Here is a 16,525-nt window from a genome sequence, read left to right as displayed (position 1 = left end):
CTCCTTAGCGCGGAGCTAATCTGCGCTGATTGGACCGATGACAGTCTGTCGCGATTGGTCGACTGCCTTCAGTCAGAGAGGGAAATGGCCAATAGCTAATCAGCAATTTAAAAAGTAATCACAGTTCATACACGCTCGATAGTGCAGACGTGGATTTTAGCTGCCACACTATGGCGAGTGGATAGTGCCACGGATAACCGAACGAAGGAGACAGTCGTGTACTGGCCATACCACACACACACAAAAACACACACACACCTCCGGATGACAACGCTCCCGCTTCCGCCCGCACCCGCCAGGTTTTAGCCTGAGAACCCGCTCCGTTTTCTGCCCGCCGCGCCCGGTCCCGCTAGAGCGGAGAACACAACCAAAAATCACCCAGTATACAGTCCAGACAGCCAAGCTGTCGTTCGTTCGTTCGCTCGCTCTCTCTCTCTCTCTCTCTCTCTCTCTCTCTCATACGCGCGCGTGCGCACTAACACACACACAAGCACCACGCAGACTCTCTCTTTCTAATTCGCATAGCAATATCCGTGATATTGCTAGACAGCCCGCTCCCGTCCCAAATTAAACCCGTTACCGACCGCTCCCGCGATTTATTCGGAAATTTATTCCCGCGGCTGTCCCCGCGCCAGATTTCTGCGGCGCGGGAATAAATTTCCGAATAAATCGCGGGAGCAGAACTCTAGCACGGAGCTCCATAAACAAACAGCACGCGTCGCGTTTTTAACGTGACTTTGCACGCGATAAGATAAAATATCCAGTTAACCTGATACAGTACACGCGGTTACAAGTAACAAATCACAACTAAATACATTTGCAAGCTAGAGTCAACGAGGCAACAACTTTAACCGCACGTACTTACACTTGAGAAATGGAAGAAACCCATCCTGATGTCCATCAGTAAGTTACTGATCCTTACAAACAAACGCAGATGAAGTATTCTTTGTAGCATGTAGCTTCCAGAAGTTTCCAGTAGTTTCCAACTGCTTGGCTATAATGCTGAGGTTTCATCTTTGGGTAGAGACTCAATATATCCATCTGCAATGTGACTTCAATCGACCGGCATGTTTGTGTGCGTGTGTTTGTGGGTGTGTGTGTGTGTGTGTGTCTGGGTTACTGCGTCAGAGGGCGGGGCCTCAGGTTTGAAATCTCCCGGGTTTGCGCGTGCACGTGAAAAACTTTGTTTCGTTCGTACGTCATGGCGAAACACCTAATGAGTCGGTATCAAGGCGACTCGTTTGAAGCACTATGATTCGACTCTTTTATAGATGAATCAACAGTTTTAAACACTGTATTCTTACAGATTTAAGCCTTAGCTGGATACTTCACTTCACTTAGAGCTGTGTTACACACTACATGGAGGGGAATTTTCAAAAACCCATAATATGGGCTCTTTAATAAACCATGTAAAATGTTTGTCTTTTTGCATTATTCAGAATCATTTAGCATCAGAAACAATCAGATTTAAAGTTTATTAAGTTAAGTTAGTAGCACCACTACTTCAGATAGTTCCCCCGCAGTAATAACGAGTGTGAATGTTCCACTTTACCAGCTCTCAATAAATGCAGGATTAAATATAGCTAGACAGAAAGATCAGAAACCGCAGACTGTTTTACTCTCATCTCTTCATTTTTAAAACTCCCGTGTTAAATTTCTCCTAGTTATAGCGATTTGCTAGCGCTAGAAACACACACAAGCACACATACAAACACACAGGTGAATAAATCAAGCTAACCTCCTAATAAGCCCGGTGAATGCAGTGCTTATTTGGTTGCAGGGCTGCAGAATACAGGCTTATTAGGTTCTTTAAGTAGATCAAGAGCTCACGCAGGACTGCACACAGACTACCCAATTACTCTTCACAATGAGGCAGTAATGGAAACAGCGCTCGGAGCAGACAGAGGAGAACAGGCACGGTGACAGCAGACAGAAAGAGTAAAATAAAAAGACAGCATATCCTAATGGCAGTCAACAGTGATATAGACAGCAGGTTATTTCTGAAATCAAATTGCTATTCTTTTTTTTTTTCTCTTGACAAGTTCTGAGTTTGCTTTCGCTGTGAATCACGAAGCGTATAATCCCAAAAGATGCTGTCAGAACAAGAGTTCACACACAGGTGTGCGCTGATGATATTTTGATGCTGCCGTGCTTTAAAGGAACAGCTCACCCTGTAATTAAACTTCTTATTTGTTTGTACATATGGAGTACCAAACTTCATTTGTTTGTGAATATAAACATATTTTAATAGTACAATGTTGAAACGTTGAAAAGTTGAAACGTTTTTGTTTGTTTAATCAATTTAAAGCATGATTTATTAATAAAAACAAATATTAAAAATATATAAATGATAATATTAAAATCTTACTGGCTTTAAGCTTAATTTCGGTGACATGGTGTTGTTAAATTCTTATTACAAAAATTATGTGCTGTAATAAATGAACTTGAAACACATGTTTAAAAAGAGGGATTGATTTGTTCTTTTGAATTATGGCCTTATTTTACTGATAAATGTGCAGAGTGCAGTAGGTCAAGAGTGCATTTATGTAATACGAGCGAGCGAAACTCTTTACTGGCACATTGATTTTCACAGTTCATGGACAAAACTGCTCGCGCGCACTTAAATTTTCGCTGTTTGCGCGCACTCAAATATACGCTGCGTGCACGCTCTCAAATATTCGCTGCTCGCACGCACTCAAATAATCACTGCTCGCGTGCACTCAAAAAATTTGCTGCTCATGCGGACTCAAATATAAGCTGCGTGCATGCTCTCAAATATTTGCTGCTCGCGCAAACTCAAATATACGCTGTGTCCACACTCTCAAATATTTACTGCTCGCGTGCAGTTAAATATTTGCTGCTCGCGCACACTCAAATATACGCTGTTTGCACGCTCTCAAATAATTGCTGCTTGCGCACACTTAAATATATGCTGTTTGCACGCTCTCAAATATTCGCTGCTCGCGTGCACTCAAATATACGCTGTTTGCACGCTCTCAAATAATTGCTGCTTGCGCACACTTAAATATATGCTGTTTGCACGCTCTCAAATATTCGCTGCTCGCGTGCACTCAAATATACGCTGTTTGCACGCTCTCAAATATTCGCTGCTCGCGTGCACTCAAATATACGCTGTTTGCACGCTCTCAAATATTCGCTGCTCGCCTGCACTCAAATATATGCTTTTTGCACGCTCTCAAATATTCGTTGCTCGCATGCACTCAAATAATCACTGCTCGCGTGCACTCAAAAAATTTGCTGCTCATGCGGACTCAAATATAAGCTGCGTGCATGCTCTCAAATATTTGCTGCTCGCGCAAACTCAAATATACGCTGTGTCCACACTCTCAAATATTTGCTGCTTGCGTGCAGTTAAATATTCGCTGCTCGCGCACACTCAAATATACGCTGTTTGCACGCTCTCAAATAACTGCTGCTTGCGCACACTTAAATATATGCTGTTTGCACGCTCTCAAATATTCGCTGCTCGCGTGCACTCAAATATACGCTGTTTGCACGCTCTCAAATATTCGCTGCTCGCCTGCACTCAAATATATGCTTTTTGCACGCTCTCAAATATTCGCTGCTTGCGTGCACTCAAATATACGCTGTTTGCACGCTCTCAAATATTCGCTGCTCGCATGCACTCAAATAATCACTGCTCGCGTGCACTCAAAAAATTTGCTGCTCATGCGGACTCAAATATAAGCTGCGTCCACACTCTCAAATATTTGCTGCTCGCGTGCAGTTAAATATTCGCTGCTCGCGCACACTCAAATATACGCTGTTTGCACGCTCTCAAATATTCGCTGCTCGCGTGCACTCAAATATACGCTGTTTGCACGCTCTCAAATAATTGCTGCTTGCGCACACTTAAATATATGCTGTTTGCACGCTCTCAAATATTCGCTGCTCGCGTGCACTCAAATATACGCTGTTTGCACGCTCTCAAATATTCGCTGCTCGCCTGCACTCAAATATATGCTTTTTGCACGCTCTCAAATATTCGCTGCTCGCCTGCACTCAAATATATGCTTTTTGCACGCTCTCAAATATTTGCTGCTTGCGTGCACTCAAATATACGCTGTTTGCACGCTCTCAAATATTCGCTGCTCGCATGCACTCAAATATACGCTGTTTGCACGCTCTCAAATATTTGCTGCTCGCGTGCACTTAAATATTCGTTGCTCGCGCACACTCAAATATACACTCTTTGCACGCTCTCAAATATTCGCTGCTCGCGCGCACTCAAATATACGCTGTGTGCATGCTGTCAAATATTTGTTGCTCGCGTGCACTTAAATATTCACTGTTTGCACGCTCTCAAATATTCGCTGCTCATGTGCACTCAAATATTCACTGCTCGCACGCACTCAAATACACGCTGTGTGCACGCTCTCAAATATTTGTTGCTCGCGATATATTCAGCGAATATTTGAGAGTGTGCGAACAGCGAATATTTGAGTGCACATGAGCAGCGAATATATTTTAGTGCACGCGAGCAGCGAATTTTTGAGAGTGTGCAAACAGTTTTTTCAAATATAGGTTATATTATACTACAATTTACCACTCTTTACTGTAGTAAAGCAACACTTTGTATTTAATTTCATTAGTTCACTATTCTTAATACTACAGTATGCTGAAGCAAGTTGTAGTAAATAAAGTTGTAGTAAATAATACTAGCCTAAAACATAAGCAGTAAACTCAACACTCAAAAACACTAGTGTTTATTATAGAATTTACCTTAACCTTTTAGTTTTTCGTGTATTGTTAATAAATAGTGTACCAATATATAAAACATATCAACATTCTTGGGATAAACCATTTAACAGGAGGATCTCTGGAGGGCAAAAACACGAAAGGAAGAGGAAAGACAAGGTGCAAATTGTGAATCTGCATTATCTGACTTCAGCGAGAGCAGATAATTCGCAAGTATATACGCGCATATTTCTGAGCGTGCAAGAAAATCTGCATGTGAGCAGCATATATTTGAGTGCGCGTGAGAAGTTTTGCATGTGAGTAGCATATAATTGAGAGCTTAAAAAATCCCATAGCTTGTGATTAATCTGTATATTTTCATTTATTTTGTTTTTGGAATGCATCGTGGGAGCTTGATCTCTGTTCCAATAACAAAAAAGCGAAGCACTTTATCTAGTCGTGCAAATTACAGTACAAAACACAGGTGAACTGCCAGTGCTTGTTCTTTTGATGTATTTATTTGTTTTTCTATACACTCACCGGCCACTTTATTAGGTACACCTGCCCAACTGCTTGTTAACGCAAATTTCTAATGAGGCAGATCAATGCAAAAAAGTGATTTAAGTGACTTTGAATGTGGCATTGTTGGTTGTTGGTGCCAGATGGGCTGGACTGAGTATTTCAGAAACTGCTGATCTACTGAGATTTTCATGCACAAAAAATCTGTAGTGTTTACAGAGAATGGTCTGAAAAAGTGAAAATATCCAGTGAGCGGCAGTTTTGTGGGCGCAAATTCCTTGTTGATGCCAGGAGAATGGCCAGACTGGTTCCAGTTGATAGAAAGGCAACAGTCACTCAAATAACTACTTGTTACAACTGAGGTATGCAGAAGAGCATCTCTAAACACACAACATGTCGAACCCTGAGGCGGATCGGCTACAGCGGTAAAAAATTGAGGCTGTAATTCACACAGGCTCACTAAATTAGACAATAGAAGATTGGAAAAATTTTGCCTGGTCTGATGAGTCCCAATTTATGCTGCAACATTCGGATGATAGGGTAAGAATTTGGCATCAACAACATGTCCAACAGTCCAATAGAGCACCTTTGGGATGTGGTGTAGCGGGGGATTGGCATCTTGAATGCTATCATGTCAATATAGAGAAAAATCTCTGAGGAATATTTCCAGTACCTTGTTAAATTATTGGAACGAAGGATTAAAGTAGGCAAAATGAAGGTGTACCGAATAAAGTGGCAAGTGAGTGTATATACAGCTTAGGGCAAAATCAGGAAAATTTTCACAGTATTCTAACTTATTTATTTTTTCTTGAAAATGTTTTTTGGCAGATTTGTCATTTTTAAAAACAACTTTAAGGTCAATATTTTAAGCCCCCTGAAAAAATAACATATAGTTAAGCCTTTAAACTAAGCTGGATATCTTGCAAAATTAATAGAAAAAGAGTATGTACAGTCATTATGGCAAATACTAAATGAATAATTTATTATAACATTTTTATTTTAAAAATTGTAAAAAAACAAAAACAAAAAAAAACTTATATTTGAATAATAATTAAAATAAATATTAAAATAATAATATAAATGCATTATTTCAAATACATAATATTTCAATATGTTTAAAATGCAAAAAAGTCAATAAAAATCGATAAAAAATCTGAAAAGTTATATTCTTTGGGGTTTTTTTATCATATAATTTTATTCAAAACTATTACAGCCAGCTGTAAGCGACATTAAACCTACATTTCCCGAGTACTGGTTGAGCCAAAGCGATGCAAACGCTACAGGCAAGGTCTTAACGACTCTTCCTTTGTCTTTGGGTGATACTTTTAGGCCAAATAAACCCATTTGTTGATGAATTTATGTGATCAGTGGGTTGGCAAGTTTATTCACCTACCTACCTACTTCATTTGCATGCTTTGTTTAGCCATCTCCACCTAGCCACTCCCCTCCTCCTAAAATCATATTATAGACTCACTTTAGACTTCATTTAACAGACTTATAAAACTTGCAGACCTGTGGACTTCTTAAAGACTTGTTTGACTGCAGACTAAGCAACACGTCTTAATAAAGAAATTCTTCTGCTTGTTTCTCCTGAACGTGGTTCTCTCTTCATTAAGTTAATATTTTTCCAACACAATTTATATTTAAGTTTTTATTGCATCAAATTGTGTCAAAGCAGGGATCATAAAGTCACATAATCCAATTTGAAAGCACTCTTTTTAATTACACTAAGATCACATGATATTTTTGTAATGGTATATTCATAACTATATCTATTTTCGTATGAGAAAAAATAGTCCAACGTGACAATAAAAAAATGAAAGAATCTTCATATTTCTGTAAAGTAAAAAAAAGTATCACGACAGCAGTGGCCATCAGTAACAAATTCTAGCCTATATTCGCGTCCTGTTTCCTGTCTCCTCCGTCCGCACCCCCCATCTCTCAGCGGGGGCCATTCAGCTTTGTTAAAGTGAGAGCATTCAGCTGCCATTCATCTTTCATCTTATCACACCATCATATATTACCAGGCTCTCTGAAATCAAATGATGAGAAAATACCACAGAGCGATCAATACTTTTTCATTGACAGTAAAGGTTAAGCACATTAAGAATGACACCGCATTTGTCTTATGAAATCATATTTCATGTTGGTGGCCTAAAATTGGCTGAGATTGATACTATGTCCCCTGGACTGAAAGTCACCCTTTTTTTTATCACTAATCACAGAAATCGCCTCTTTGTGGCCGGCGTTTCTTTGTCCTTCTGCAAAAGTCAAGTGCCAGTTGATAATATCAGCGACCCAAAATGTTAAGGGCAACGATTTTACCTCCTCAATGCCTCACCATGTGGCTATTGTGAGCGGTAAAAGCTCTCGGAGACTTCAGCCTTTCATCTTTAGCATCTGTCAAGAGATTTGCAAATGATTCTTTAGCATGCTGGGGCAACATACTTCAAAACAATCGAGAACTATTCAGCTAATTCGCTCAGCCTTTTTAGCATCACGTATTACCATAAGCGCTAGGTGGTGTTACAGTCCCAGGGCCAACAGAAGCAGAGGGCTCTTGATTGGATTGATTGATAATTAATTTATTCTTAATTAACAAAATTATTTTTTTCGTGGGTCAATAATATGAAGTATTCCATACGACTTGCTTGTTTAAAACAGTGATGGCACTATACCTGGGCTTTACAATTTTTGCTCCCCAATTGACCACCAGATGTCCTATTTCTTTCCAAGAAAGTCCTGTATTTCCAAGAACTGTCTTAACTGTCTTGAGCGTGGTGACAAAATGAAGTTAATCGAATTATGTGCTATAAGATGTGGTATTAGCGAATATTTAATCTGCCTCTTAATAAAAATGATGATAATAATTTAGGAAAATGATATATTGGCATGTGCACTATCATCAGAAAACATCTGATGCAAAATGTACACAAAACCATAGATCAGTGGTCTCAAACTCAATTCCTGGAGGGATGCAGCTCTGCATATTTTAGCTTCAACCACCTCCATCTGACACCTGCTTAAAGCCGTGGTCACACAGGACTTTTCTTCCCATAGACTTTCATTAATACTTATGCGAATGCGTCAGACTGGAAACACAAGCTCATGCGACAAGTTTCGCAGTTTGCTGCGAAGCAAAGTTCAAGCTTAGTGAACTCTGACCTGCGAAATCACATCACGTGACAGCTTAAGACCAATCAAAAATCAAAACATGACTTTTCTGTACAGTAATTTCAATTATGAATTTAAGTTACATTGCATCTACATGCAAAGTAATTCTCATTAGATTATTAGTAAAATGTTTGGTAGGAACATTTAAGGTACCAACATTATTGGTTAAGGTAGGAATTAGGGTTAGGGTTAGTGTAAATTGACATGTACTTGCAAAGCTTCTTATAGTCAGTTAAACATCTCTTGAAGGAGTAGTATCAACAGATATTAAGCAGACAGTCTACTAATACTCAAACGGACCATAATTGAACCAAAGTGTTACCAATGTTTTTTTGCTGATTACGAAAGTCTGTTTGAAGTTCAATATATGATTACTGTGCTACAGGTTATTTTGTATGTTTGTAGGACTACACATAAAATAGAAAAAAATAAATAGTTTAGTAATAAAATATAAATAACACAGTGGAAAAATATTATAATATTATTGAGCAAATTAATAATAATAATAATAATAATAATAATAATAATAAATGAATAAATAAACAAACAAACAACTGATTCAATAATTTAAATAAATAAATTAATTAAATAAATGAATAAATTGTAATAAACAAACAAACAAACAAACAAACAAACAAACAAACAAACAAACAAACAAACAAACAAACATTTATTAAAAAAATAAATGAATAAATAATAAATAAATATTTTTAGACAGAGCAAGAACAATTCATCATTATGGTTTGCCAAATTACCATGATTAGCCATAATTAATTAGCCTAATCAACCTAGTTATGTCTTTAAATGTCACTTTAAGCTGAATCCTAGTATCTTAAAAGTACGTTTAGTAAAATAATATGTACTGTCATCGTAGCAAAGAAGTGAGTTATTAGGAATGAGTTACTATTAGAAATGAGTTAGCGTCGACACAACAATGAGTTGTTCACAGCAACCCAACTTTGATTTCCGGCTTGAGGTCCAACCCTTCCCCTCCCTCCACTCTGCAACCATCTTTCTGTATGTAATTTTCACTAGCCTGTCCATAAAAACATATTAACATAAAAACATAAAAAGTTATTGTAAAAAATAATAAATTAGTTACTGTATTCAGACTATTATGTTTAGAAATTTGTTGAAAAAAAGAAATCTCCCCATTAAACAGAAATTTCGATAAAAATATACAGGGCGGAGCGACGCAGTGGCACAGTAGGTAGTGCTTTTGCCACACAGCAAGAAGGTCGTTGGTTCGAACCTCGGCTCAGTTGGCGTTTCTGTGTGGAGTTTGCATGTTCTCCCTGCGTTCGCGTGGGTTTCCTCCGGGTGCTCCGGTTTCCCCCACAGTCCATGTGGTACAGGTAAATTGGGTAGGCTAAATTGTCCGTAGTGTATGAGTGTGTGTGTCTGTGAATGAGTTTGTGTGGATGTTTCCCAGAGATGGGTTGCGGCTGGAAGGGCATCTGCTGCTCAAAAATGTGCTGGATAAGTTGGTGGTTTATTCCGCTGTGGCGACTCCAGATTAATAAAGGGACTAAGCGACAAGAAAATGAATGAATATACAGGGCGGCTAATAATTCTGGAAATATGGAACGTATAGAAACATAAATTGTGATGCAATAAAATAAATGGGGCACTTAGCTTTGCCATAGCCCCAGGGCCCAGTGTGTTCCTAATCTAGCCCTGTGCATTAGTAAAATTTCAAACAGCTAGAGCTTTCCTGCCGAGTAACCCGGTGACATCGCGAGCACTTATTCAGTTAAACAGAACAGGAGAAAAGCTTTGTGATTGCAGGAAAGGTGCCTGTGTATGGAGCATCTTATCTTGGACTAACATCTTCAGATAATAAAAACATGTATTTCTGAGAGGGGGTGAGATGCAGAGAGAAAGCGCATATGAGTGAGAGAGAGAGATGGACAAGGATGGCAATATCAAGCAGGGATTGAATTCATAGATAATCCTCTCACCCTATCTGAGGGCAAACACTCTCTTTTTCTCTCCCCTTCACTCTCTCTCTGACGGAGTAGATGAAACGCGTTCCCCTGGAATGATAAGAAGGCTAGTGAATTATATGAGCTGATACATATAGGATCATCTTTAGTGATCCACTGACATCTGAATCTGCTTTAGTTCATTTTCTGGCTTAACTTGAGGAGAGTCAAACATCGTTTTAGAGCAAGTGTGTTCAAGGTGAGTTATACATCCTTTCCCAAAAGTGACGGCATTACCATAGACACCAAACTACAGCCTATTTTTTGATTTATAATGTGCAGGTATTTACAGATATTATTACATTAAATTGTGAAAGCACATTTCTTCTTTTTATGTAGTCAGCTTTTTTTTAAAATTCACAGTAAACATATTTTTTATTATATATTTTTTTACATTTAGATTGCCTGTGTCTGTTCTTTAACATTATTAATAATAAAAAAACAGTGAAAAATGAGACCTGGTCCACAAAATCTTATCATTTATATCTTTCTTTGTGTATATCCTGGGAAGTAGGTAAAATACATTGCATGGGTCACAACATAGATTTTAATAATACATTTTACACCAAAAATTATTTTAATGTTAAGTAAAGATCATGTTTTATTAACACATTTTGCATAATTTCTATCATCTTTACTTAGTTCTGTCATTTTCTATTACAGTAGTAATATCAAAACTAATTTTTTTAGCAATTTGCATAGCTAGGGATTTTCTCAATATTTTGAGATTTTTTAACCCTCAAGATGCCTTGTGTTTAGCAAATATTGTCATATCATAAAACATTCATCAACTGAGAGCTTATTTATTTAGGTTTCAAACGATGTATAGTGTTGGTATATTCATTCAATTCCATGCTAGTTCAAGAAAACAGGTCAGGAGAGGGTTGTCTTCAATGTCAAAAATCGTAACAATTTATTGGATACAAATGAATAATTCGTTTCACAGAATTCTGTTATCCTTAATGCAATGTAAAAGTTACATTAAGGAGGAGCACCACAGTTTTCATTTCCTCACTTTAACCTATATACAGGCAGCTGATATTAACAGGTGGAGTTTATTGAAATTTGTCATTTGTCAATTATTGTCCAGTCCTCCATTGGCTGCACCCCAGACATAAGTCCTCTATTTCTGCGAATTTTCTGCACAACAATAAAAGCATAAGACTTTCTATGTTCAGTTGAACAACTTTCTTCAGACCGGAAGTTTCTGCAGAGCTGAATATAATTTTGGACCAGCATTTATCTACTCCTGCAAAAATGCATATTGGTATGCACAGCATCCCACACACAACAGTAGAAGTTCAGTTAATATATGACCCTTAAATGACCAACACAAATAATAGTTTAATGAAAAGAAAAAGAGAAAAAAATAATACAAAATACATTTCTTTTTCCCAACAATAGATCTTAATAATAAAAAAATATACTGTCCAGTGCAAATTTTACAGCAAAATGAACTAAATGTTGCAAACTTATGCATCACCAGCAAAATAATGTTATTTGTCAGAAATTTAACACTAAAGCAACCCGATCAATTTTAAACAGCATAAATGTGTCTTGGAAAATTTTGAAGGATGTGATTAGGATTACTTAAACATAATTAATAATATTGTGAATATCTGCACCACTAATTGTTTTAAAAATAATATTTTAAATATCTTATAAAAGTTATATTGTTATCCATATTATAGATTAAATTTATTTAGACAAAACTGTGCAGTGTGTCTTGAAAAATATCAAACGATGTGATTAGTATTATTCATTCATTCCTTCATTCAATTTCTCTCCGGTTTAGTCCCTTTATTAATCTGGGGTTGCCACAGCAAAATGAACCGCCAACTTGTCCAACTTGTTTTACGCAGCGGATGCCCTCCCAGCTGCAACCCATTACTGAGAAACATCCATACACACTCTTTCACACTCAGAATTTAGTTTACACAATTCACCTATAGCACATATCTTTGGACTTGTGCGGGGAAACCAGAGCACCCGGAGGAAACCCATGCAAACCCGGGGACAGCATGCAAACTCCACACCGAAATGCCAACTGACCCAGCCAGGGCTCGAAGCAGCGATCCTCTTGCTGTGAGGTGATCGTACTACCCACTGCATCACCGCGATGCCCCCATGATTATGATTATTTCAAAATAATTTAATATTCAATAATACTGTGAATATCTGCACCACTATTTGTTTTAAATTAATTTTTTCAATATTTTATAAAAGTTATAACGTTATCTATAGTATGGATTGATTTTATTTAGACAGAACTGTGCACAGTCTTGAAAAATATTAAACAATATGTGATTAGGTTTACTTAAAAAGTTAATATTTAATATTACTGTGAATATCTGAATCCCTTTTTGCAGTAAAAATAATATTTTAAATATGTTCTAAAAGTTATATTGTTATCTGTAATATATAGATTGATTTTTTTCAGACAGAAGTGTGCACAATTTAATATTGGCCTAAATTTAAAGATAAAATTCCCATGAACTCCACACAAATCAAAACAATTATATCAGATCCTTCTTAAGAATAAATGAATTAACTAACGAACGATTGACAAACGAATAAATAAATGAATGAACCGATTTTGTATGCAGTATAAGTAAACAAAACACACTTTAGTATATACAGCCCCTCTATACTGTCATTTTTCTGCTGACATATATAGAGAAGGACTTATTGTCCGGATATTGTTTACCATTTCATTCTTGTAATTTTAGCAGCGATCAATAACATTTAAGCCCATTATAAAACACTCAGCAGCGCAGCGGGGCAGATTAAGACTCCGTAACTTGAGGGGCAGCAGGAAGGAGACATGGAGAATGTGTGGATTGCAGGGGATTGCAGTGTTTGTCATCTAAACAGGTGATTTTCCGGCAGGCTGCCTCCACTTGGAGCCATGTGGGGAGGCAGGAAACCGTGTTACCGCTCCACTATTTGTGTTGATTGTATCTTTGTGTGTGGATCTAAACAGCTGGCATCCTTTTTACAGAATAACAGCGGGTAAACCTTTGGATAAATGTGACAAAACGTCTGTTCCTTCTCTGTTTGTTTTCTCTTTTATTTGAGGTGGAGGTTAAAGTTGAAGAAGTTCCAATGGGAAATATTGTAAAACTTACAGTGTTAGAATCACTTACAGTTTTGAAAACAAGGAGGAGTTAATAGAATTAAAGCTATAATATATAAAGATAATACAAGTTGTGTGTTTAATTCCCAGGGTATCACTGTACTGACAAACAACCAACCCAGGCTCATTCGGATTTTGTACCCTCATATACATTTATGGAGAGCGCCAAATACGTCCCAGAAGTTTTTTGCAGTTTTCGTTTTTGTGAATCTGCCTGAGGCTGCTGTGTACGCTTTTTTAGATCTCAAATTTCTCTCGAGAGTGCCATTCGTGCCTGCTGTTCTCACCTAAATACACAAGAGGCTGCTGCCGACTGACTGTCTGACCCACCAACCAATACCTCCACTCCCCTCTTTCCCTAAACCCAACTAATAGTGTTTTCAAATGCAATCCATAAAAAGCAAAGCCCTCACCTGATTTTTATCAGGATTTCAGATTTTACCACATTCTCACCCTGTTATTTACTTGTTTGTTATAATTTTTTGGCTTTTGTTTTACCTAATTTCTGGAACCGCTCTCCGGCGGACTTGGACCCCGTCATCAAGGTCAACTTCGCTCTAAGTCTTATCCGATGTATGCAACAAGCCAATGGAGAAACTGGTAACAGCAGTAAAGCCGTCTATACTGATGTCAGCGGTCATCTGGTAAGCGAAAAAAGTTATAGCATCAAACCGTCCCGTATTGTGCATTTTAAAGACAAAATGCAGACATACGTTCCTCTTGCTACATAATTTGCAATCTCCAAAAATGTACATAGGGCTACATTTTCAGAATGAGAACCACCACCCCCACCAAACTGTGTAAAGGCATATTGTAATTATTCAGATTTAAAGATAATACAGTGGTTTGGGAATTCGGGGTTGGAATTTCGATTGTTTCTGTTATTTATACTAGGGGTTCTCAACCTTTTTTACTTCGGCGCCTGCTTCTTTCTCCGATCATTTTTTGAAGGCTCACCTGTCTGACATGTTCTCTAAAATGTTTGTATAAATGCTGATTTAAATCTTTATTTATTAACAAATAAAAAGCAAATCTATTTTATAATGTATACTATTAAAAAATATACAAACAAAAGTAAAATACAAATCTGTTGAAACGCATTGATCTGATGAGAGTTGAGTTTGCAGCTGGATATTTTTGGGAGATCGCTGACAGGAACAGTGAACAGCTTCACCAGATTGCGTCTGAAGTTCATATGCAAGTTTATTTTACATCATATGGCAGAAACAGCATTGAGCCTCGCTAGATCCTACTTTATGGGCTTGCGCGCCCATTATAAAACACTCACAGGACATTCATTGAGACAACTATGTGGATATATTAAATAGTTGACACAAAAATACATAAAGAGAGACTTTCACTTTCACTTCATGCATAGTTTGTGAATGAACAGTCTACTAGTTGCAGATGCGATATGGCTGTTTTTGCACCGAGTTTAAAGTAATCAGTCAGAGAACCGGTACATTACTTTGATCGATTTAATATAGTATATTAATAATGAAATCCAAAAATTATATTATAATATTGAGAGTTAATTTTAAGCTATCTCACGGTCCACCTGCAGAATCCCTGAGACCCACAGGTTGAGAATCCCTGATTTATACTATCCACTACAACTTGATCTTGCAGAAACCATACGATTTTTGCTCACATAAGAAATGTTTCTTATTAAAAAATGCTGTGAATTATATCTTTACTTTAAACTGAATCAAAAACATATTGAAATAATAGGATCATAATCAAGTACTTCTAAAGTTTAAAAATGTAATAAAGTGCAATAATGCTGTAAAATGTAGTGTTATTTTGTAAATAATCACTATTAAATAAAAACATTATTCATATCACACTTAAAAAAAATAATCCTAATATTTACATTTTCATTTTACTTTTTTTCTATGTCAATTTCTTAATTTTCAAGCTTAAAATATTTTATTTCGGCACGTTGTAAGCAAATGGCTTGAGAATAAATAGCGGTAGTGAATAAATTGTCACAGTTATAGACAATTGCGCTCTGAAACATAACTATAGCCTAAAATGAACACTTTTAGTTTAAATGCACATCTTCTTTCTTATAAAGTAATATTCCTTGCATTTCTTATAGATTACTTGACTTTTCTGAACTAAACATTGTCCACAATTGGGTGCGTAAAAACAACACAGGACTAGCATTCATTTTTGTAAGAGCAGAAAGAAAGAAAGAAAGAAAGAAAGAAAGAAAGAAAGAAAGAAAGAAAGAAAGAAAGAAAGAAAGAAAGAAAGAAAGAAAGAAAGAAAGAAAGAAAGAAAAAGAAAGAAAGAAAGAATGCTCCCTCTCACACATTTTGTGCCTCGTGGCAAAGTGGATGAGTAAATTTTAAACTCTATTAAGTTCTGCGAGGCCTGCAATGGACGTTTGACCAGCGGGGTCAGATGGAGCAACAACCCATGTAATCTCCTGAACAAGGGAAAAAACAGCTTGCCGTTACCATGGCAAGGCACTTCTGGACATCAAAGTAAAGCACTCCAAAAGCTGCAGTTCATTTTCTGCGCCCATTCTGTTCAGACTGCAAATTTAGACTTAATCGCTTTCTCTGCTAATACAATAGACAGAGACCGGCCTCAAGGGACAGACTTCTGCTAACCCTAGGTAGGAAAAGAGCTAAAGTTTAAAAATAAAAAAGTTGTTTAAATGTACTGTATGTTGGCAGGATGTATGGAATCAATATTATAACAATAGATCTAGTATATTCTGTATTACAAATTGTTATTTATACAGTTGAAGAATTATTAGCCCTCTTGAATTATTAGCCCCCCTGTTTATTTTTTCCCCAATATCTGTTTAACAAAGGGAAGACTTTTTCAACACATTTCAAAAAATAATAGTTTTAATAACTCATTTCTAATAACCAATTTATTTGATCTTTGCCATGATGACAGTAACTAATATTTTAATAGATATTTTCAAGACACTTTTATACAGCTTAAAGTGACTTTTAACGGCTTAACTCGGTTAATTAGGTTAACTACAGTAGGC

The 16,525-nt window shown here is 37.0% G+C and overlaps 1 protein-coding gene across 15 annotated transcripts in view; it reads right to left on the bottom strand.

Annotated features, from left to right (window-relative positions):
* Nucleotides 1–16,525, bottom strand: part of pou6f2 (POU class 6 homeobox 2) — a 232,807-nt gene that overhangs the window by 58,405 nt on the left and 157,877 nt on the right. For 7 of the 15 annotated variants that reach the window (XM_073941589.1, XM_073941595.1, XM_068217160.2 and 4 more), the window contains one exon: nucleotides 10,353–10,427. The exons of the other annotated variants lie outside the window; for them this stretch is intronic. In XM_073941589.1, coding sequence (XP_073797690.1) covers nucleotides 10,353–10,427 — 75 coding nt within the window. The remainder of the gene's footprint in view (nucleotides 1–10,352; nucleotides 10,428–16,525) is intronic. 15 annotated transcript variants of the gene reach the window in all.

The sequence above is a fragment of the Danio rerio genome, chromosome 24, assembly GCF_049306965.1.
Source record: "Danio rerio strain Tuebingen ecotype United States chromosome 24, GRCz12tu, whole genome shotgun sequence".
NCBI classification, from domain to species: domain Eukaryota; kingdom Metazoa; phylum Chordata; class Actinopteri; order Cypriniformes; family Danionidae; genus Danio; species Danio rerio.
The sequence above is the reverse complement of the archived record's forward strand: the minus strand, read 5'-3'. Positions and strand labels throughout refer to the sequence as shown.